This window comes from Python bivittatus, unplaced genomic scaffold, assembly GCF_059951505.1.
Source record: "Python bivittatus isolate LINGU-HERP-01145 unplaced genomic scaffold, Pbiv_v1 ctg000010_np1212, whole genome shotgun sequence".
Lineage (NCBI taxonomy): Eukaryota > Metazoa > Chordata > Lepidosauria > Squamata > Pythonidae > Python > Python bivittatus.
In genome coordinates, this window is record NW_028277029.1 from 3,190,231 (window position 1) to 3,212,956 (window position 22,726).

Genomic DNA, 22,726 nt, shown 5'->3' on the forward strand with positions numbered 1-22,726 from the left:
ATAGCAGCACTGTTTATACCATTTCCTGTTATCCTACGAAATTTATCACTGGGTGATGACAGACCGTTGGTAACCTTGTTCAGTAAGATGAAAAGGTTGCGCTTACAACTTTTATGCACCAGATGACGGATGCCCTTTAATTCTGTGGTGTCTTTCTGCAAATGCAGCCGGTTTAGCAGCTCCATATCAGTGCTGACTTTCTGCCATGCAGACTTTTTTTTTTTATTATTTTGCTCCCTGTGATGTGAAGCTGTGAAAACAGTTTTATTTCCAATGTGTCACCTGATGGAAGGTGGATAATGGTGTTCAGCTTTTCATAGCTTTCCAAGCCTCTATATATCTCATGAGCTCTTGCACAAAGGATGCTGAGAGACTGCAGTCTTGAGAGTTCATAGGATCCAAGAGCTAGCCATCCTATCCGACCTTCTTCTCAGTGCAGGGATCTAAACTGAAGTGTTTTCAGCAGACGGCCGTCTGGCCTGCACCTGAACATGTCCTGCCAAATTCCTGGAAGCCATTGGGGTGGGACTGGAGGAAACACAGCATGTGACTTACCAACAATTGAAGGATTGAGTAGAACACTGGAAGGTGGTAAATGTTTCACTGGAGGACATCCCAACACAGCCAACTTGATCTTGGAATGGGCTGTTTCAGGAACACCAGGAGGGTTTCAGCTTTGAAACATGCTCACTGCAGATGCTCTGCGCTAGAATTTTTGGAATGGGTCTTTTGATGTTGGACTTCTTCTGGAATATGTAGAACAGCCCGTTTCAAGATTGGAAGGTTTTGCTTACACTTGCTAGAAGCTTTCTGGTATCCATTTGCATTATTTGGATTATTTTTTAATCCTAAAGTGTTTTGGGCAACAAGGCAGAACTGTCAACTTGCTGTTAGCTTCTTCTGGGTGTGGTTTGAAGTTCCTTTTCCTAGTGGCTTCTGCCATGCCCTCACTCCCATATTCCCCTTGCCCTTTCATCTTGACCAGGATGGAATTCATGTTCCCTTGGGCATTACTCTCAGGGTCACTGAAGCTCCTGATCCCTTTAAGGTTATAATTATTAAGGTAATAATTCCCTGGGAAGGTGGCTTTCTAAAGTAGTGTTTGGTAATGCCAGTTTGCACAAACAGAACATCTTAGTCTGTAGACCTAATCAGAGATTCGCCTTTGGATTAGAAAAATGCCCCATACGGTGCCAGTGTGATGGAGCGGTTAAGGAATTGGATTTAGGACTAGGGAGATTCTGGGCTTTGCGTGGATTCAAAGAGAAGGAAGCCATCAGAAGTGGATCCATGTGGCATCCAACCTTAAAAAAGAGCTAGTTGAGCTGGAGTTGACTGTTCATTTCCATGTTTTTTAAAAATTTGTTATGCTTAATGGAGGATGCCTTCACTAAACTGGGTATATGTTGTTGGCTGTGAGGAGGACACACTGGAGTTATTACTAGTAATACTTCTATTATCATTATGGTGATGCACCATCTCTAACATGAAAAGTTAAGTCTGGAGTGAATGAATGAATGAATGAATGAATGAATGAATGAATGAGGTAAAAATCTTGATGGAATGAGTTCCAGAAATCTTGATGGAAGAGCTGGAAGATGATCTAGCAAGCAAGTTGGATGTCCATGGGGGGCTAGTTGCCATCTCTTGCACCTGGTGGCCTTTGAACATTGCTTGTAACTGAAATGTGGGGCAATTTTTCTCCCTAATTCTACTTGAGTCGCAAATTTAAGGCTTGCTGCATGGGTGAATCTCATCATTACATCATTGGCTTTTAAGAACACCATAGGAATCAATAGCAAATTGAAAAATATCTTTAGATTACTTGAAATAGCATGTTAAAGTTTGCCTTTGCTTATCAAAAGAGTGGGTTTGTGCTTTTTTAAACTCCTTTGTAGCCTGGTTTAGGTATCCAGAGACTCTATTTTCTTTCTTTCTTTCTTTCTTTCTTTCTTTCTTTCTTTCTTTCTTTCTTTCTTTCTTTCTTTCTTTCTTTCTTTCTTTTTTATGTTTTAAACATGTATTTTTGAGCAATTTCAATAAAACAGTAATGTGGAAGGCTACGGAAGGAACTGAAAAGGAAATGATAAGACGGTGGTGGTGATGATAAGAAAGTGCAGCATATAGTAGAGCGTTCTCGGGCTCCCCATCTTCATATCTCCCAACTATTTTCATTTTAAGTTGCACCTGAGATTGTTCTGGGTTGTTTTAAATACTTTCTGGTCTAGATTGGATGATAAATGAGCATCAGCCAGGAGAAGGACGTGGTGCCCTCTTCTCTGCCTCCCTCCCCACTGTGGGAAGGCAGGAGCAGAGTGGAAAGGCAACAATATTGTCAATTTCTGGTTGGTGTGAGAAGCTTCCAGTAGCTTCAGCAGCTACGTCCCCTCGGTCCAACGCAGCTGATGAGACCCCCTCCCTCCTGTTTTGCTTCCTCTCTCTTCCCTCCTCTTTCTGCACAAATGTCTAGCTTCCAGGCCACGTCATGAGCGGGCAGCATCTTCCCAGGAACCCTTGAACCCTTGAACAAAACAACATCATGTCCCCTTGCCATCTGCTGAAAAAAACAACTGAGACTTGCTAGAATTGCTCATGATGGTTGAGTATTTTAATCTCCAAATCACACGTAGCTTTTCCTCTCTTTCCAACGTCACAGCAACCCCTGATTAGGTTTGGAAAGCCCTTTTCGAGCTTCCCCGATTAAATGTTGGGTCAGCGTGTTGTCTGAGTCTGGCCTCATACACTGGCCTTACCTGTGCTAGTGCCTGTCAGTTGTGTTGTTTTTATCAGTGTTGGCTGGCAGACGCACCCTTCGCATCCTGACACGCTCTGAGAAAATAGCAAAGTGGTTTTGGTGATGCGGAGGCTGGATTTGGTGTCAAGCCTTTGAGTGCTGCGTTCTGTATCAAGTATCCGATTTTATTTTTATTATGCTGACTTTTAGCATTCCTTTAGCGTTGATCTGGTGGGGGGTTACCTTTCCCAAGGAAAGCAGGGAAGAGAATCTGCTAATCTTTCTCCATCGCTGGATTTCCTGATTTGAAAAGTCATCACCTGAATTCATCCCACCCATAAACTCTTTACAGTAAAAAAAAAATGTTGGAACTCTTTGCTTCTCCTGTGCAGCTTTTGGGACCTGCCAAGCAATTAGGAAAAGACTTTTCCAAGGCCGGTGTGTTTTTCAAGCAAACCAGTGCAGAGTTGCAGTGAAATTATTGACGTAGGGGGAATCCTGCCAAATTGCCTTGGCACGATGCTGTAAGTCTCCACTTCTGGCTGACAAATTTAAGCCATAGACTGTAATAAATAGAGGTCGAATTTCAAAGGAACTTCACAATCATTTGCCTTATAATAATACTCCCCACCACACACGCGTTCCTGATCAGGCAAAGTTATCTCTGAACAGAGGTTACTTTGCCTGAAAGTGTTTCATCTTGTACCAATTTTGGCATAAGGAGAATTTGATGATTGTGAAAAATGTGTGGCCATTCGTGCGGAAAGTCTTGAGAACGCGAGTTCAAGAAATCTGGAGGTTCCTAACTATGGGCTTTGCCCTAAAATGATATGGGAACGTACAAGGTGAGACAGGGCTTGGGTAAGTAGGAGACCACCTGCACCACTGGCCAAATTTTTGCAGGTGACATCTTTTTTTTTTTTTTTTAATAAATTTTTTATTTTTTACAACAAACACAAACAAACAATAACATAAAAAGCATAAAAAAAACCATCTTCCATTTTAAACCGTGTGTCAGCCAGTTACCAATCATTTGTGCCATCCTTTCATAATCTTCACTCATCATTTATATAGAATCTCATGTCATCTATACAACACATATTTATATATTTATCAATTATCAATTATTATTCATTTGTTACTAGTCTATAACACCAGCTTTCATAATAGGATTTATATCATTTTTATCCATTAATTATATATATATATATATATATATATATATATATATATATATATAATAACTTATATCAGTTTGTCAAGTTTCTATTATATAATTTGCTGATCTATTACATTACTATATCTTTTCATCCAACCATTGATAAAACAAATCCCATATCATATAAAATTGTTTATCTTCTTGCTCTCTAATTTCAGATGTTAATTTACTCATCTCTGCACATTCCATAATTTTCTTAATGACTTCCTCCTGCATAGGTACTTTTTCATTTTTCCAATTTTTAGCAAATACAATTCTAGCCGCTGTCAGAACATTTACAAGCAGATATTTCAATTCTTTACTATATGTTTCAGGTATAATTCCTAATAGGAATGTCTCTGGTTTAAAGTCTATATGTTGTTTTATCATTTTTTCCAACCATGTGTGGATTTTAATCCAATATCTTTTAGCTTCTGGGCATGTCCACCACATATGGTAGTATGTACCGGGCTTCTGATGACACTTCCAACATTTATCAGACTTGTTCTTGTACATTCTCGCAATCCTTGCTGGAGGTAAATGCCACCTGTAAAACATCTTATACAAGTTTTCTTTATATGCAGTTGACATTGTCATTTTATAGTTTTGAGACCATAATTTTTGCCACTTCTCTAAATCAATTCCGTATCCAAAATTTTTCCCCCATGCGATCATTGTATCTTTAACCTGTTCTTCCTCCATCTTAAATTCTAGTAAATGTCCATAAAGTTTTTAAATCACCTTTTCATCAGTACCCATCAAAATTTTGTCTAAAACAGTCAGCTCATCATAAATACCTTCTGCTTTAAAATCTTTATCGAATCTAGATTGTATTTGCAAATATGAGAACCAGTTCATTTTTATACCTTGTTCTTCCAACGCTTGCATAGTTTTAAGTTCACCTTTTTCATTCAATATCTCAGTATATCTAACTGTTTGTTCCTTTTTATATGTTATTGAATAAGAAAAGGCTTCAATAGTGGATATCCATCATGGAACTTTTAAATAATATTGTCTTCTTGTCTTCTCCCAGTTTAAAAACAATGCCTCTCGAATATAGTGCCTTCTAAAGTAGCCCTGTGTTTTCGTTCCCTTATACCATAAGAAAGCATGCCAGCCCAACAACAGGTCATGTCCCTCTAAGGTCAATAGTCTATTATTTCTTAAAGTTATCCAGTCCTTTACCCACATCAGATTTGTCGCCTGGTAGTATAATTCCCAGTTAGGCAAGGCAAACCCACCTCTTACTCTTGTATCTTGTAGTAATTTAAGCTTTATTCTTGACTTTTTACCCTGCCAGATGTATTTCAATACAATTTTATTTAAATCATCAATGCAGGTGACATCTTTGTATTAACCCCGGCGAATGCAACAGGGCATCTCCAGTTCTTAATCCTTCCTTTCACTTCCTTTTAGGGTGTTTCAAAGATGACCGCATTGTATTCTGGACATGGATGTTTTCCACCTACTTTATGGAGAAATGGGCTCCGAGGCAAGATGACATGCTCTTCTATGTTCGCAGGAGATTGTCCTACGTTGCTGGAGATAATACAGAAGGGAAGAAGGTATGTTGGTTAACAAACTGAGACTCCAAGAAAAGTCTTTTTTGTTCTTCACTCATAAATGCTAGTGCAGTGCTTCTCAACCTTGGCAACTTGAAGATGTGTGGACTTGAACTCCCAGAATTCCCCAGCCAGCCATGCTGGCTGGGGAATTCTGGGAGTTGAAGTCCACACATCTTCAAGCTGCCAAGGTTGAGAAGCACTGGGCTGGTGGGTTCCCTTTTCAACTGAGAGAAAATTAGAAGGAAAATCAAAGGCATGGATATTGATTTCAACCGAAGGGAGATTTTTTTAACCTGGTAAAAAGAATATATTTCTTCCGTGTAAATCAGAAGCAAAGTGTGCTGGGCAAGGAGAGAAACATTGTCTTATGTCACCGATGCAGACCAAGAAGTTGTTTTCAGTTCCCCAAAGAGCTTCTGCGGTATAATTTGCTGAAATTAAGTGTTGCTGGCCATAGGGAGGTGTGTTCCATTCGTAAAAATGGAGGGCTGGCAGTGCCCAGGGTTGACCAGTATTTCAAACCCAAAGATTCCTCTTTCAAACCCCAGAAGCCCTGAAACCTCCTTTGAAAAGCTGTACTTGCACTGAACTGTCCAACAATTTTTCATCAAATTGAACAGCTTTGTAAAAGAAAACCCAAATTTGACCCATTCCCTATTTTTGTTTCCAAATAATCACTGATTACAAAATGTTTTAATAAATTATCTATTTTCCATAATGCTATTACCGGACATCAACGTTGTTCAAGACTTTAAAATTGCTTTTATATCACTGGAAGTTTTTTAAAAAGATGCATCGTCTCTCCCATTTTCAGCAGCCCTAGTACAATGGGGTTAGGTGCTGCGGGGGGGCCAAAAAGGTCAAGATGGCACGCTCAATTGTAGGGTCCCCGTCTTCATTTTAATTTTTACTTAATTCATTTTAATGAATCCATTTTAGTTAACCTCTCTGAGGCCATCCCTGACTGAAGGACTGGTTCAGTTTATCTCAGGTGACTTGCTTTCCTAGCAATTGGGGGGCTAGCAAAAATGTAAAGAAAATAGTTTAAATAAAGTAAAAGCAATGGCATCTTCATAAGAAAAATCACCTGTGGTTATGAATGTAATTATACACCTAATAACGTTGCATCAGATTGGAGCTGCATTTAAATGTGTGTACATTTTGACTTCCTACAGTTTTTCCCAGAACAAAAAAGAGAATAACGCCTCCTATTCATCTTGCACTTCAGCCTTATTCTATCTACTTGAAAATATTGCTAGAAATGCAGCTTTTGGGATATTTTCATACAAATACAGGAAACAAGCCCCATTTATTTTAAATATTTTATTTTGTGTTCTCTTTTCAGGTTAGTCTCGAAAAGCAAAATTAATTTATCAAAGATTCTCCCCTGCCCCCCAAACTAGGGTTTAAGAAGTTTAAATTGGTTAAGTATTTGCTTCATTGGTGAAGCATGGAATTAATGTTCTGTGATTTACAACGGCCTCCACATGTCACCTCTTAGATCAGTGTTGCTCAACCTTGGCAGCTTTAAGATGTACCAATTCTGTTTGTTTGAAAGAAAATCTCCCTGCGAATGAACAATATTGCATTTTAAAACTCAATAGCTCTTTCTTGATTGCGGCAATAAAAGAGACTTTACATTTTTAAAAGAAAAATACAGCGAGATTTCTAATCGTGCTTGTATCTGACCAGCTACCCAACAGTAAGTTTTTTAAAAAAGAAAAAGAAAAAGAAAAAAAAAGAATATTGTGGCAAGCAACCGTTGCTTATTTTTATTTATTTATAAAATTGATAGACTGCTTCAGTCTAAAAGAGTCTCCTTTTTAAATTAGATCCCAAAGCAAACGGAATTGTTTTGCCCTCAGATTGCACAATCAAATCTCTCTCTCTTCAAATTGCCAATCTCCAATTTGAATTGAATCAAGGCTAATTTGCAAAACCCTAACAGAGAAACCCTTTAATGCTTCTTTGCATGCTCACAAAAGCTTCTGCCTTTTAATAAAATGTGTAAATCAGAAAAAGTGCTACCAGACTCCTCCTTTGGCTTTCATAGATACACATGAATCTCCTTCTGCACTGCCTGCTGTTTGCTAATGATGGGCCCATCTAAGCTGCAGTCCCATTCAAGAAGATACTATTTCTTTCGATGGAGGGGGGATAGGGACATCTTCAAGGCCTGATTTCCACCTTGGATGGGAACAAGATCTTCCTTCATGCTAGTCCTCTGCACAGCTGCTCCCTACATTTTTTGCTTTAATCCTGCCTTGGTCTTCAGAGATGTTCTGCAGGTGATTAAACTGTGTGTTCAGTTTGGACAAATCATGGTCTCAACTGTTCTGTGGGCACCTGCGTTCCTTTGCATGATAGATGTTTCTCGCTATTGACTAAAGTATCCTGCTCTGTCATACATATGTTTTAGCTTCTCTTCTTCCACAATCCCTGCCATAATTTGATGAGGTTAGCTAGGCCGTGGAAGAGGTCTGATCCCAACACAACTTTCATTCCAAATCTCCTGGTTTGGCTTGATATCATCCAGAGGCTTACCTGCTCCAAACTTGATTGTCACTAAAATTGATCAGACTGAGCAAAAGCTCTGCTTCTCATCTGAAGCTTAGTAAAATACTCATTGTCATAATAATAGGATATCTTTAAAGGAACAACAGGGCTTGTCTTACATTGTTATGACTGAACCATCAAGTGGAAACTCTGTCAACTCACATCTTCCATTCTTGATGAATTCACTAAGGCCTCAAACAGTTTTGGTGTCTCGGCTGCAAAAGATGGATAAGAATACAAACATACTTCAGGACTTTTACAAGGATTGAGACATTATTAAACATTTTGAATACTTAGGCTTACTGCACTAATGCTAGATATTTTCTACTCTTTTATTATTATTGTTATTACTATGAAAAGCTGAAAAATATGTATAGATACACAGATGTTTATGTATACCTTCCAACCATACCATTCAAGATTATTTATGAAGAACAGTTATAACGTAAACAGTCAACTGCATCAACTTCTTTGCTAAAATCCATTAAGAGAAACATACCTTATTCCAGGCAAAAATTAGGTCAGGACTGCTCACATCATGGTGAGGTGGGCCTGGAAGTTCTCTCTTGGCAACTCAAGAGCAGAATACGTAGATATAATTGGAAGGGGGAGGTAGTTGGGAACTGTGGCCCAGAAATTGAATGATCAATGCTGTGCACAGTCCTGTCTGCTTCCAAGTAAAAGATGCGAGCAGTAAAAATGTCCTACCAAGCATTTTTGAGATTCTTCTTCAAACAGGACTAAAAAGAGCTGAATTTACAGAACAAGGCTTGGGCGTGTACTTGTGATTCTTAAATAGAAAGGGAAACAACTCACTCTGGGCAGGAGCAAGGCTGCGCTTGAGTTTTCTGTGTTGGCATGAATCAGCCTTTCACTTTGCTGAAAGATTTGTGTTATAGGCGTGAGCTTCTCAACTTTTAGAGGATAGGGGTTTGCTGAATTGATGATGGTAGTGAGAACCCAAATGGAGATTTTTGTCCCTAGATTACTGTTCTTCCAAAAAAGAGAGAATGTATCAGTCTTCGAGTTATGGATTCATTGGTAACCCTCTCATAGTTTGTCTAACCTCCATCTAACTCTTTTTCCATTTAAATGTTAAGGAGCTCTTCCCTCTTTCTATGCTATAAATGTTTTATAATGATTATTGTCTGTTCCCCCCCATACTTCGTTTCCCTCCTGATTTTACCTGAATCACAATCAACATTTTATCAATTTCTTCCTGTATTCAAACTAATAAAAACAGAACTGTTGCTTTTTAGTATCAGGACTGCAAATGGAATTATAAATCAACCAAATTACAGTAGGACATGTTAATAGAGATCTTTCCTTTTCCAGTTAATTATTTCCAGCTCTGTGAGGACTTGCTGAAACCCAACACAATTTATTTGCTTGTTTCCATTCATGTACTACCAGAATCCAATAACTCCTGGTGGCTTACACACATAAAAGTATGAAACTCTAAAAGCCAAATCATCGACAAGCATAAATGCAATCCATCAAATAATGTCCACCCATCTAAGGCTGCCCCAGCTTTCATAAGCCCCCATCTTGATGGCTTTCAAAATGATGCCTGGGTTGTCACTGACCTAACCACCAGGTGGAAGCTATTCCATCAGGCGAGCCCACACCAGTCTTATTTCCCATGTCAAGACAACCTGCAGCATTCTCATCTAGGACAAGTTTAGTACTACCCGAAGAAAGTGGCCCTTCAGGGACCTTGGATCCAAGCTTTAAAGATCAGAAACAACACTTTGGATTGTAGCTAGAAACCAGGTGGGAGACAAATCATCTCCTGCAATGCAGGTGGAATTTTCTGTAATGGCTTTCATCCATCAGCAGGTAGGTTGCTACATTCTACATCAGCTGCTACTTCTGAGTAGTCTTCAAAGATAGCCCATGCACAGCTCATTGCAGTAATCTGTACTGTTGGTGATAAGGACATGAGTTACTATCATGAGGCCTTCTCTTTCAGTAAGGTGGCAAATGGCACATCATGTGAAGTTGGGCATAGACACCCCCTGGTCATGGCCTCCACACCTGCTCATCCAGTGGTAGCCATGAATTCAGGAGGACTTCAGGAGGACTCTCAGACTACTTGGAACCTTTCTAAGGAGGAGAAGGATTCACTAGGAAATGTTTTCTTAAAAATGCTTGTTACTACCCATTGGTTGCTGGGACATAATACCAGTTTGTGTGGACTCAGGAGGTTGGGGTGCTGCTCCGTTGTAAATGCTAAGAATTGTTTGAAATCATCTTCATGTTCTCCTGCATCTCTAACACAGTGAAGTAGAGCCTACATAGACCAGAGATGACCATCAGCTGTACGCTCTAGACACGATCTTGACAGCTGAAGCTGCGTCACTGAGAACATTTACATTTTCCTTTGTGGTTAGCTCTAAAATAAAATCTGGATCACTAATAGTAAGAGCTTTTCATATGTTTTCCCCACCCTCTGGGGTGAAAAGTGGAGGGCTCCTTGTGTTACCAGCTACTTCTTTCCTTCCTTGGTGTATTAGCTTTGCTAAATAAGGAAGAAGAATGGGTGGAAAAACATATGAGGGTTACAGATGGAAGATGGAGTCATCTGAATCTCCTAGCTGAACATCTTCCAGGAACAAGCATATAAACTTCCCTTCGTCAGTAATCCTACCCCACCCAGCAAAGTATGAAAACACAATTGGAGGATGTAATTCTGGCAGGACAGAGAGATGTAACAGCCATTCAGAAATTCTGCCATAGTGGCAGGGGATGGGGGGAGTGTAGGATTGGTCCTGGATTCCATCAAATGGTTCCAGGCAAAGTCACTGGCCCAGCTTCTAGACCAAAGTTTCTCAACCTTGTCAACTTTGAGATGTGTGGACTTCAACTCCCAGAATTCCCCAGCCAGCCATGAAGTCCACATGTCTTAAAGTTGACAAGGTTGAAAAACTGGCTCATGCTGGCTGGGGAATTCTGGGAGTTGAAGTCCATGCATCTCAAAGTTGCCAAGGTTGAGAAGCACTATTCTAGACAGTGCACAATTGGGCCATAACTCTAATTACAGAATGTTTAAATCCGTACAATCTAAATTTCTCAGAGCAGTTTTCAGATGGAACCTGGGATCACCTTGTCCAACTAACACGTTTTATTAGAAGGCATAACCTTTTGTGAACTGTAGCTCACTTTATCAGATGTATGGAGTGGCTAGACCAATGTGGGGTTTCAGTTGGGATCTGCCAGGAGTGCCCCTCTGGATTCTGTATAGGACAAGTGGGACAAACTTTGCACAAAAGAATTACTGGACACAAATTTGACCCCAGGGCTCAAAACAAAGACAAAGTAATATCAGAGCATTTCAACCCCCCAGGACATTGTATTGCCAATCTCAAAATGACCGTTTTCCATTTTGGAATGGAAAAATGTTTGGAAAAACATTTAACAGTATCCTTGAGTGAGAGATTGCTGAAGCCACATCAAAAGGTTTCAGGCTATCTCAGAAGGTCTCAACAAACACAATGGGTTTTTCATATGTTACAATTGTTAATTGATAAGGTATAATCTGCTTTACAATGTTTGGAGGACTTTGTGTACATACATTGCAGTTCTTACAAAAGTCCTCTTAGGTAAGTCAGTATTAAAAGATAAAAATCCCTGAAATCTACATGGCCCATGGAGACTACACCGACTACATGTAGGTTTCTTGACAACAATACCAAAGTGCCTTGCTATTGCATTCTTCCAAGACACTTTTCTGACTTCTTCAACGTGCTCTGCAGATCTAACCTTGCGTAGCGTTTTTGTGATCCAACAAAGTCATAATTAAAAACTCAAAGATACCACCATAATCACTCACTTCCATCCCACTGACCCTAAAATGTCAGGATTAAATGGAAAATACCAACCCTTCCTAACCTTGTTTAGCTCTTTTCAATATTACCCAAGCCTGCCTAGGTGCTCTTAAATCGTCATCATTATCCAGTCCGTGCTAAGCTCTTGGTGGACATTAGAAGCAACACCCTAAGTCTAGCTATTTCATAAGTGACATCAGGGTCCTTACCTAACCTGACAGAAGAGGCAATAAGAGCAAAATAATACGTGGGAGAAAGTTGGTAGACACCATGTTACTGAAGCCTACCATAGGGAAAGTAACTTTTCTTAAGGGCTATTTGTTCAGAAGGTAGCAGTGGAAACCTCCCTACTCCAAATTGGATTTATGAGAAAAGGGATGAAAATGTAGGAACCAGTTAGATTCAGGTACCATCCATATTTGCCTTGAACTTGAGACTTGAGTCCTGAGCCTGTGAACAATCATTGTCCATCCTTATGAAGCTTCTGAACCCTGAAATACTAGTTTTCCCATTGCAGTGTAATACTTACCTGCACTGTTGGTCTTTCTCTCAGCAGGTTGAAGTTGAAGTGTATCGCAGAGATTCCAAGAAGCTTCCAGGCCTGGGAGATCCTGATATTGATTGGGAGGAGAGCGTCTACCTGAACCTTATACTACAGAAGGTGACCTCAATCTTTCTCTTCTCCAAGGTTTGCTGGTATTAGCAATGGGGATGCCTGCTATCTGTGAGGTATTTGAGAATGGGAGTGCTACCTTGGCTTGCATCCGCATGGTCTACCAGTCGTTTGGCCCTTTCCAGGTTCCTCATCTGTCTAAATACAGCAATAAGGTTATCTGTTCCTCAGCATTTCTGTTTCAGCTTGGCTAGGAATCCATGCACTGAGCACTGGCTGTGTGGTGGGCCTGTGCGCCTGGAACACTTTTTTTTCACTGGAAAGGAGTGGTCGTTCAGAAAAAAGCCACTGGGCCCAGCCATTCCTAGGTCTGCCTCCAAGCTTTATGCACATAGGAAGGTCTCCCATGAGTTCACCTTGAATGCTAGTAACAAGATAGATTCGTGCCTCTGGCTGACCTTGGCAGATCTTGAAAAGGCTAAGGAGAGTCAGGCCTGATTAGTATTTGGATGGGAAACTATCAGGAAATCCAGTGGTTAAAGGTTAGATTGAGAAGCTGAAAAAACCTTCAATGGCCAACTCATGGAAAGATCAGGAGAAAGGAGTGTTGGTGGTTGAGGGGGACAGTGGAATAAAATAACATCCCCTTTGAACTGAGCTCAACTCTTAGTGACTTCATGGATATGTCCATATGGTTTTCTTGGCTGCAGTCCAAAAAAAGTTTGCCATTGTCTTCTTCTGGGGAGTTTTCCCCTCTCCCTTGTCTAACCTACAGCCCAGAGATTTCCTGGTGATCTTCCATCCAGTGAGCTCCAACCCTGCTTAGTTCTCTTAAGATCAGCCAAGGTCAAGATCCCACCATTATTCCCCAAACCATCCCAATAATCTAAACAAATCAAGATTGTTGAGAACCCGAGAGAGGTTCTTCTCCTGTGGCATTCCTCACTTGGCAGTTAAGAGAATAGTCCCCTCACCGGTTTAAGCAGAGGCCAGGAGTAAAACTGAAGTCTTTCACCTAATTCAGGTGAAAAAGTCTCCACCTGAATTAGACAAGACATAAATTGGGTTCTAAAGTAAAGGCAATACAGTGGCTCAGATTTCTGTAATCTTATTCTATTCTCTTCCAATAAATCTTATTAAAGAAAACCTTCTGTTTTCTGGAAAAATGGGCTACCGAGAGCTTGACCCCATTGTCTTGGTATGGCCTAGCCCATTTTCCATCGCTGCCATCCTTCTCCAAGAATCAACCCATGCAGCTTCCATCTACCAATGGCTTGCTCACCAATGTTCTTAACCCAATGTTAGTGATATGGGCATAGTATATAAGGCAGTAGCAAATGGTACCAAGGTCTACAGCAATGTTTGTTCCTGCAGATTACCTGCCCATCTGTGTGGTGATCTGAAGAATGGTTCCTATGTATTTTTTAAAATTTCCATTTCATTTCATGCCTTTCTTCTGAAGCTCAAGACCATCCCTATCCATGGGCTTGAGCTTCTCTTCAACCACCCGGTGAGGTATGTAAGCTCCTCCAAAGTCAGCTGGAAGAAGCCATGTTTGGTGGTTACCTTACTTAGCAGAAGACTTACCTCTAGAATTCTACCAAAACACCCGATGTAGCTTCCTTCTTTCCCCAACACGTTTGCCACCAAATCATACTTTGTTACTCCCTTGATGCGTTCCTACATGCAGGCTGATGATCCAATAGCAGTGCAGAGTGGACAAGGATACTACATGGTGTTCATTCTCTGTCTGGTGGGTGCCACCTGGACAATGCGGCCACTTGGAGTGGGGTATTGGAGTGGAAAAAGCTTGACTGTTTTTTGATTGTTTGAAAAGGCCTAATTGTCAGTCTTAAATTAGGCTTTGGTGTTATTAATCAAAGTGCCAGACATCACACGCCCCTTTGTGGATTTGTTTCATTTCTAGAGGTTCTCGACGTTTGTCAGACAGAGGTGCTAATGATTTATAGAAAGTTGCCCTACTTCTGGCTTTTTTTGGGAAAACAAAACTGTTATATTGTTGTTTCAGATTAGGTTTTAATTTGTGATTTCATCTACCTTGAATGTTCTGTTGTTGAAACTGAAGCGCAGCAAACAAACCCTTGCAATAAGCAAATAACATAAATAAATCTCCGGTTATTCTGAAAAATTCTAAAGTATTTCAATATATTAGGACAGTGTTCCTCAACCTTGGGAACTTGAAGATGTGTGGACTTCAACTCCCAGAATTCCCCAGCCAGCTGGCTGGGGAATTCTGGGAGTTGAAGTCCACACATCTTCAGGTTCCCAAGGTTGAGGAACACTGTGTTAGGGGATAGGGGTGAGCAACCCCTTTTGACAATTCTAAATTCCAGAACCCAAAGTGGAAGGGACCAAAATATTTGGAACTTCTCAGGGGGGAGGTTTCAAGAGGGGTTTTAAGCCTCACAAAACTGTTGCCTCCACATCTCAATTTTTTTTCTCTCTTTGGACTAGTCCAACTTCCAGGAATTACTAGATTAATCAACAGCCCTCCAATTTAATTTGTGAAAGCATGTTTTTATTTCCATGGGATAAAAGTTTATTTCATTTCTTAGATTTCCTTCCTTCCTTCCTTCCTTCCTTCCTTCCTTCCTTCCTTCCTTCCTTCCTTCCTTCCTTCCTTCCTTCCTTCCTTCCTTCCTTCCTTTATATTTCGAATTTGGACACCGCCCATCTCACAAGAAAGTAAGGGCTTTGAGGGCTGATTTGTAAGGTCGCTTGACAGTGGTATTTTCCTAGAGTAGGGTTGAAATATGCCCTTTTCTTCAAAGAATATTGATATAATTTAAACTGTCCAATTCCTTGTTCTCGTGATATCTCAGGAAAGTATCTGTTCTGAGAGTTTGCAGATTTAAGATGAAAGGCAGCGAACCAATTAAATTACCAACTCTTGAATCTGCTGTCCTGCATGAAACCGCTCTTCCGTAGCTTTGCGTTTTCCTCATCCTTTGGCCTGTTTAGAAAGAACCTTTTTAGCAAAATGGGTCCTTTTAGTTGGTTCCTCTCTCATCTGGAAGCCATAGTATAATGGGCTAAAGGATTTTATGACTGGGGGTGGCTATGGGCTCTCTCGGTGGTTTGCAGAGCAATAGAACAGGAAGAAATAACTCAGCTGCCGTTGAGCAACTGAACCACACAATGCTGAGATGGACGCAGGACAGAAGGAAGGCGTTGAGCAAAAGAAAAACACTGCAGCCTGAGAAAGTTTCACATGAACACAGATTAGGAAAAGAAGGTTGGAAGGAGGAATAGATGGAGAGGCAAGAGGCCACAGATCCAAGAAGGGACAAGACTTACGGGGAAGCTAGGTGAAGCAGCAGAGCCTGTAGGCCTGTAGGATTGCATTGACCTTTGTTGCAGCTGAACATGGAAGACGAAGAGAAGAATCTGGCTTCTGCTGTTGAATAGCTTCAGAGTATTTCATTAAATGAAAACTGAAGGATCTCATATTTTCTGTTGGGGGTCTGGGCGTGGGCGCAGAAGGAAAACTGAATGAGAAACCTGAGATGCTGTTTCGTTGCCAACAGCTTGATTTTCTTTCAGCTGGATTATGTAGTGACGTGTGCGGTATGTACTCGTTCAGATGGAGGGGATATTCACATCCATAAAAAGAAGTCCCAGGTGAGAAGCTCTGCGATTTGGGAAGTTTGAAGGGTGTCCCCTCCTTTTGGCTTCAGCCTCCTTCCCTTTTTTCATGTACTTCTATCCTGGTTTTCCTATATATCTCAACCAGTTTTAATTAGTGAGACCCCCAGACATAACCCCGGGATAGCTTTGGGGGGAATTTCAGTTGGCTTAGTAAAATTCCCCTAATCGACTCATCGCAAGGTCAGATTAAAATGTAAGCCCTCCCCTTCTTCCTCTGCCTCCCTCTTCTTTGAGCCAAACCCTTGTTATTCTTCCAAACCCAACAGAGTGACCAAAAGAAATTATAGAAAGGGGTACAGGATTCTATCTGCCTGTCAGTCTGCAGGATGACTTCCCCAAACCAAACAAAACGAGACCACATTTGCAATGGGGGGCAGGGGGAATCAGCAAAAGAAAGATCCAGTTTGAAAATGGGCTGGATCCAGCTTGGAGCTTAGGAGAAAATGGATCTTGATGGGACTGCTCCATTCTGAGCCCTACTCCCTCCTGGGCATATGACCCAGAATGGAACATATGATTCCACCTTGTGCTTCCCTGGTGCAACATACACACATAGACACAACACAGGGAGAATAGAAATGGACACATACATAGATGCAACCCTTCGTTATACAGAAGAACGTTCTGGAGGCCTAACCACTGTTGGTGAAGGGTTTGGAAAGACTTGGAGAACCCCAGCTTCGCAAGCTTATTACTCATTCCAAGCCAACAGGATATTGGAAATGTGGAAGGACCTGAAATCCTGTCTGTCACTAGGATAACTCTCTGAAAATAGAACAGGATCAAATTTGCTACAGTTGGAGAAGATGGCAAAAGGATTGGTTGAAAAATGGGGCTTCATAGAAAATCATTTCCCCAAATTTCTTCTAGTACATCCCCGTGGAAAAGGCAAGTGGGTAGGGGCTCCAAATGTTGGCAACTCCTCCACTCCAAGCCACCCCCCCCAAACATGACAGGTCCGAGCTGCTATTAAGAGGATGGGAAGAATTCCAGAACTCATGCTCTGCAGGGTTGCTCCACCTTGTTCACTTGATCCATTAGTGGAGGATCCAGGGTTTACAATCATCTTACCATCTCCTTCTCCTGCTAGTGCTCATAGCTGAATATGTTACTATGTATATATCACAAATTACATCATATTTTCCAAATGGTGTCTTCCAGCAAGTCTTTGCCTCTCCAAGTAAACACCCCATGGACAGCAAGGGCGAGGAATCGAAGATCAGCTATCCAAACATATTTTTTATGATTGACAACTTTGAAGAGGTAGGTCTTCCCTCAGAGCGGGTCCCTTCTGTAGAAGGGCAAGTACAGTTATGGAAGTATGTGTGGTTATCAAAATTAACTTCATATCTAAAAAAAAAAAAATCTGATATAGAGTTCAACTCAATGTGGAAACCATTTTTTGGAATCCAGTCTTATAAATGGGTTTATAACACATCCAAAGATTGGGTTTTTCCTAACATAAGATTATGATACTCAATTTTTTAATGGTTTCTACACACATCAGAATTTCCAGATTAGACAGAAATTACTGCAACTTCTTTATCTTAGTTTATAACTTATGACTTGAATTATATTGGCGACTGTTGTTAGTTATGTTATAATAATCTAACATTAACTTTAGTACTGACTTAAAGCTTCAGACTGATATAAGATACTTTAATATTATACCATTGTTACTTTCACATTTTATAACATTTTGTAAGTGTCCTCTCTTTTTCTTTTTTCTGCTTTTTTCTGCTTTTTTCTGCTTGTCTTTTCTGATAGAATTTGCAAAGTAATAATAAAATTAAATAATAAAAGTAATTTAAAAAAATGAAGCAGTAAGTGCTGTTCAGTCCATACATCCATAACTCTACTTGCGGTAGAATTTAAATTCACCACTGTAAATTGACAGGAAACATTGCTACATAGAGGTGTTAATCACTTGCAGTTTGATGGAGTTTTGACTAAAAGCCTAATCGAAAGAAATCACCTAGATTGGTGGATCTGAGCTGCATCACAAAACTCTGCTGGTTTTAGAGGCTTGGAGAAATGGTGCTTAAGGATATGTTAAGTGTCGTTTCTATTCCTAGTATGAATTCTGATGATCTGAATTTGCTTTTCACACTATTTCACTTATCTAAATCAGTGTTTCTCAACCTTGGTAATTTCAAGATGTGTAGACTGCCAGAATTCCTCAGCCAGCCTACTGGGAGTTGAAGCCCACACATCTTAAACTTACCAAAGTTGAGAAACGCTGATCTAAATCATCTTTGGTGGTTTATATTACAGCAGATCATAGGAAATTGGGCTTAGGGGTCTTTTTTCCATAATAAAACTACTTTTTAAAATTGTTAGAAGATTCAGTGTCCCCCAGACCTTTCACTGAGAGTTTGCTTTCCTGAAATAGACTTCTGCAGTGCTGTTAAACCTCAGTTTGTCATCTGTGACTTAGCCATAGGCAATGACAGACGGCCTTGAGTTTCTCTACAGCTACTTATTTTTCCTTTGATTTATTTGGACGACACGTTAGGTATTTAATGACATGACTGTAGGGGAAGGCGAGATGGTTTGTGTGGAGCTGGTGGCCAGTGACAAAAGCAACACTTTCCAAGGAGTTATTTTCCAGGGATCCATCCGCTACGAAGCCCTCAAGAAGGTCTACGACAATAGGGTGAGTGTCCTTAATGGTGATCAAGCCGTTGTCTCTCGCGCAAACAAGGTGGGACCAACCAGAAAGGCTTCCTTGCCTGTGTGTGGAGCAAGAATTGGAAGTCTACATTTAATAATAACAGGGAAAGAAGAGGTTAATCACTACCGTGCTGTACAGTACTCCATCACTCTTCAGATCATTTCATCTGCTTAAACAAGACAGTGATTCCTCCGCTGATCTAGACTAGAGAAAGCGGATTTGTTATATAGACACTAAATGCATGGGGGACAGGTTGGAACCTGGTAACCTTCTACAGCACAAATGGCACAGTCCAGAGCTAAACTTTATAATACCACTTTCTGGACCCTTGCCACAATTACAGAACAATGGCATGTCCAATCCAGAAAGTCCACAAGGATGATGGTTGAATGTGTCAAAAGTTGCTGATACATGTCAGAGAATTGGTAATGTCCCTCTTTCTATCCCGTAACGGTAACCAAGGCAGATTCAGTGCCCAACTCAAGGAGAAGTTGAATTGGAAGAGGTCCACATAGTTAATGTCCATGATGTAGTGGTTTGAATTTTGACTATCCATTGCAGGTGAGCGTGGCAGCCAAAATGGCACAGAGGATGTCCTTTGGTTTTTATAAATACAACAATATGGAGTTTGTACGTATGAAGGGGCCTCAGGCCAAAGGACATGCGGAAATGGCAGTGGGTCGCGTTTCCACGGGTGACACTTCTCCTTATGGTACAGAAGAAGATTCAAACCCAGGTTCACCGCTGCATGAGAGAGTAAGTTAACTCTGCCTTGGCACAGGATTAATGACATTCTCTAGTCTCACATGCCCCTTGAAAGAATAAAGTCTGGTATTAGAGACAGTGTGCCATTTTGTGTCACAAAGTCTTTGCCATTTGTTGCATTTTTGGTTGGCCTTGAGTTGAGATGACTAACCTTGAGGATCAGGTTAAGATCCAGCACAAGGGACAACATTAAAAGCTGTTTCTAGAATTGTGGGAGCCGATGGCTTGACTTTATGAGTGAAAATTTCAGCATGCAGCTGCTGACTTCACTTCCAAGAGTCAACTAGGGCTGATAGACAGCCAACTGGTTATTCCCAAGTTCAGCACCTGACTGTTTTAGGTAACCTTGTCAAACAGGGTCAGTTGATGGATCAGTGTCCATAAATGAAAGTTGGTTTATAGATGCTTATTCAGGACCCCCAAGTGTACATGCTTAGGTCTCAAGGCAAGTGTAAGCCACCTTGCGTGACAGAAACATTCAAATAAATCAACAATAACAACAGAAATGAGTTGGATTTTTTATCCACTAGACTGCCATTCGAAGACAATACTGAGCACCATGGAAGGCAATCAGTATAAATCTTGGTTGCTTCTCACCTGTTGCTGTTCCTCTCACCGTCTTAGGTCACGTCCTTCAGCACCCCTCCGACTCCAGAACGCAACAGCCGCCCTTCCTTTTTCTCCCCATCTCTCAAGAGGAAAGTGACCCGAAATCGAATTGCAGAGATGAAGAAATCCCATTCGGCCAACGATAGCGAGGAATTCTTTCGGGATGATGATGGTGGAGGTGCGAGAATTGGGGAGAGCCCTTGGGTTGAGATTGGGGCTGTCAACTGCTGGGAAAGGCGCTGCCCTTTTAGCATTTACGCTAAGGGGCTGTGAGTTGTGGGAAGGAGGGAGCAGCAAGACAAATGGGTGGGCAGAGGGTTCTGTCTTTTTGGCATTTCATTTCCTGGGAGGTTCGACACATTTTTGGTTTGCTTCCCAGTGAAAACTGGGAAGGAGTCAAGCTGTCAACATTCAATGAGTGCTTCTGAATCTTGCTAAAATGATGCCGAGAAAAAAGTGGTGGGCTGCCAAAATGCTTCGGTAGGGCTAAATCAGGTTTGGAGTCTTTGAATTCAACTGTGGGATTTATTTATGTTTTATTTATTTAAAAGATTTGTACGCTGTCTCACTCTAGATGCCCAAATTCTGCGGAGAAAATGTAGTCATGTTGAGAATTGATCCTCATGCAGAGATTTACAATGAAGTGAAATTATTTGTTTGTTGTTAAATCACCACTTTACTCATGTGTACATGTTATTTGGCAAGAGATTCATAGAATTGGGCAGCAAATCTAACTAAAGGTACTTTATCCTGTGCAAGAAAACCATAAGTTAGAACCAACTTAGGACGCTGGGTCAGAGGAGTGAGTTATATATATATTTTTAAAAAATCTCTGTTCAACTTTGTCTCCTTGCAAGTAAAAAAAAAAAAAAAGGGAAAAAAAGCCTCTATTAAGTCTTGAACAATCCTGGGCATTTTTGCAGAGATCTTATAAAATGGAAAAAACATTCAGGTGTGGTACATCCAGCCCCCTCCGTAAACTGATTTGCAGAAATCAATTTGACCAGGGCAGCAATGGGCCATCTCAGTTTCTCTTGGTTGAAGAACTTTTTGGCAAATGCTTTGGATCAATTCATTTTTCTGTCTTTGTATTGGGAAGAGGCAAAGTTTGCAGTAAATTCAGAAAGTCTTGAAGATCGGGCAGATCCCCCCTAGGTCTCTCAGTGGATCTTCTGCCTGCCTGCTTGAGAAGACATACAGCAGGGGGTTGCTGAGGTGCAAGAATGTTTGAATAATCTTTCTCCTTCTCCAGCAAAGGGCAAGGAAGAGGAGTTTCAAACAACTGACACAAATTTTGGAGCTATTTTCTAGGAGAGAAATTTCCAGAAGAAATTCTCCTCTTCTTCCTCCTCCTCCTCCTTTTTTTTTTTTCTCATAAAGTTCAATATAATACTACTTTGCTAACTAAAAATACTATGGGTATTTTTCTTTCTTTTCATTCTATTGCAATAAAAACATCTAAAAGGAAAAAAAAATCAGCGGAAGCCTGAATGCCATTACAGGGAAAGGCCCTGGGTTCAGTTCTCCTTTTCCCTATTAAGGATTCAAGGGTGAAGTCTTTACTGAAAAGATTGTTAGGAAAGGGAGGGGAGACCACTGAGCTAAGGAAATACTGGCGGACCTGCTTTCAGGCAGTTCTCCATATAAATAAAGCAAATTGCTGTTATATATGACGGTGAACTGAAGGGTGGGGATCTGACTCTCGCCCGCAGCAGTGAGACCTAAGAAATATCCGGGGCTGCTGCTGAGAGGGGCCCCACTGAGCTAACCAGGTCACCTGGTCTGATTCAGTAAGGGAATTCACATGCATTAGTTTCCTCCCTGAAACTTTGTTCCCTCTGACAGATCTGCATAATGCAACAAACCTACGGTCCCGGTCACTATCTGGAACTGGACGCTCTCTGGTGGGTTCTTGGCTGAAGTTGAACCGAACGGATGAAAACTTCCTCCTCTATGCACACTTAACCTACGTCACGCTGCCGTTGCATCGAATTTTAACTGGTAAGGCTGCTCTGCCTTTCAACTGCTACCTTCTTAAAGTTCCTCAGGTGCATCTCCTGGAATGAATGAAGAGGGTGGAAGAATGGCGTCTGTTCTCTGGTTATACACAAAGGAGTTTGACCTTCCTTCCTTCCTTCCTTCCTTCCTTCCTTCCTTCCTTCCTTCCTTCCTTCCTTCCTTCCTTCCTTCCTTCCTTCCTTCCTTCCTTCCTTCCTTCCTTCCTTCCTTCCTTCCTTCCTTCCTTCCTTCCTCCCTCCCTCCCTCCCTCCCTCCCTCTTTCTCCTTCCTTCCTTCCTTCCTTCCTTCCTTCCTTCCTTCCTTCCTTCCTTCCTTCCTTCCTTCCTCCCTCCCTCCCTCCCTCCCTCCCTCCCTCCCTCTTTCTCCCCTTCCTTCCTTCCTTCCTTCCTTCCTTCCTTCCTTCCTTCCTTCCTTCCTTCCTTCCTTCCTTCCTTCCTTCCTTCCTTCCTTCCTTCCTTCCTTCCTTCTCCAGTGTTAACTCTCAGTGCAGGTTCTTA

At 41.1% G+C, this 22,726-nt stretch overlaps 1 protein-coding gene across 2 annotated transcripts in view; it reads left to right on the forward strand.

The window, feature by feature from the left end:
* The window catches only part of KIAA0930 (KIAA0930 ortholog), a 61,040-nt gene that overhangs the window by 32,290 nt on the left and 6,024 nt on the right, over positions 1-22,726 (forward strand). Inside the window, exons 2-9 of one of the 2 annotated variants that reach the window (XM_088149242.1) lie at positions 5,349-5,497; positions 12,437-12,541; positions 16,058-16,135; positions 17,324-17,425; positions 18,678-18,818; positions 19,398-19,592; positions 20,226-20,388; positions 22,056-22,211. In XM_088149242.1, the coding sequence (XP_088005368.1) occupies positions 5,349-5,497; positions 12,437-12,541; positions 16,058-16,135; positions 17,324-17,425; positions 18,678-18,818; positions 19,398-19,592; positions 20,226-20,388; positions 22,056-22,211 (1,089 nt within the window). Of the gene's footprint in view, positions 1-5,348; positions 5,498-12,433; positions 12,542-16,057; positions 16,136-17,323; positions 17,426-18,677; positions 18,819-19,397; positions 19,593-20,225; positions 20,389-22,055; positions 22,212-22,726 lie in introns of both variants that reach the window. The other variant, XM_088149171.1, reaches the window with a different exon arrangement.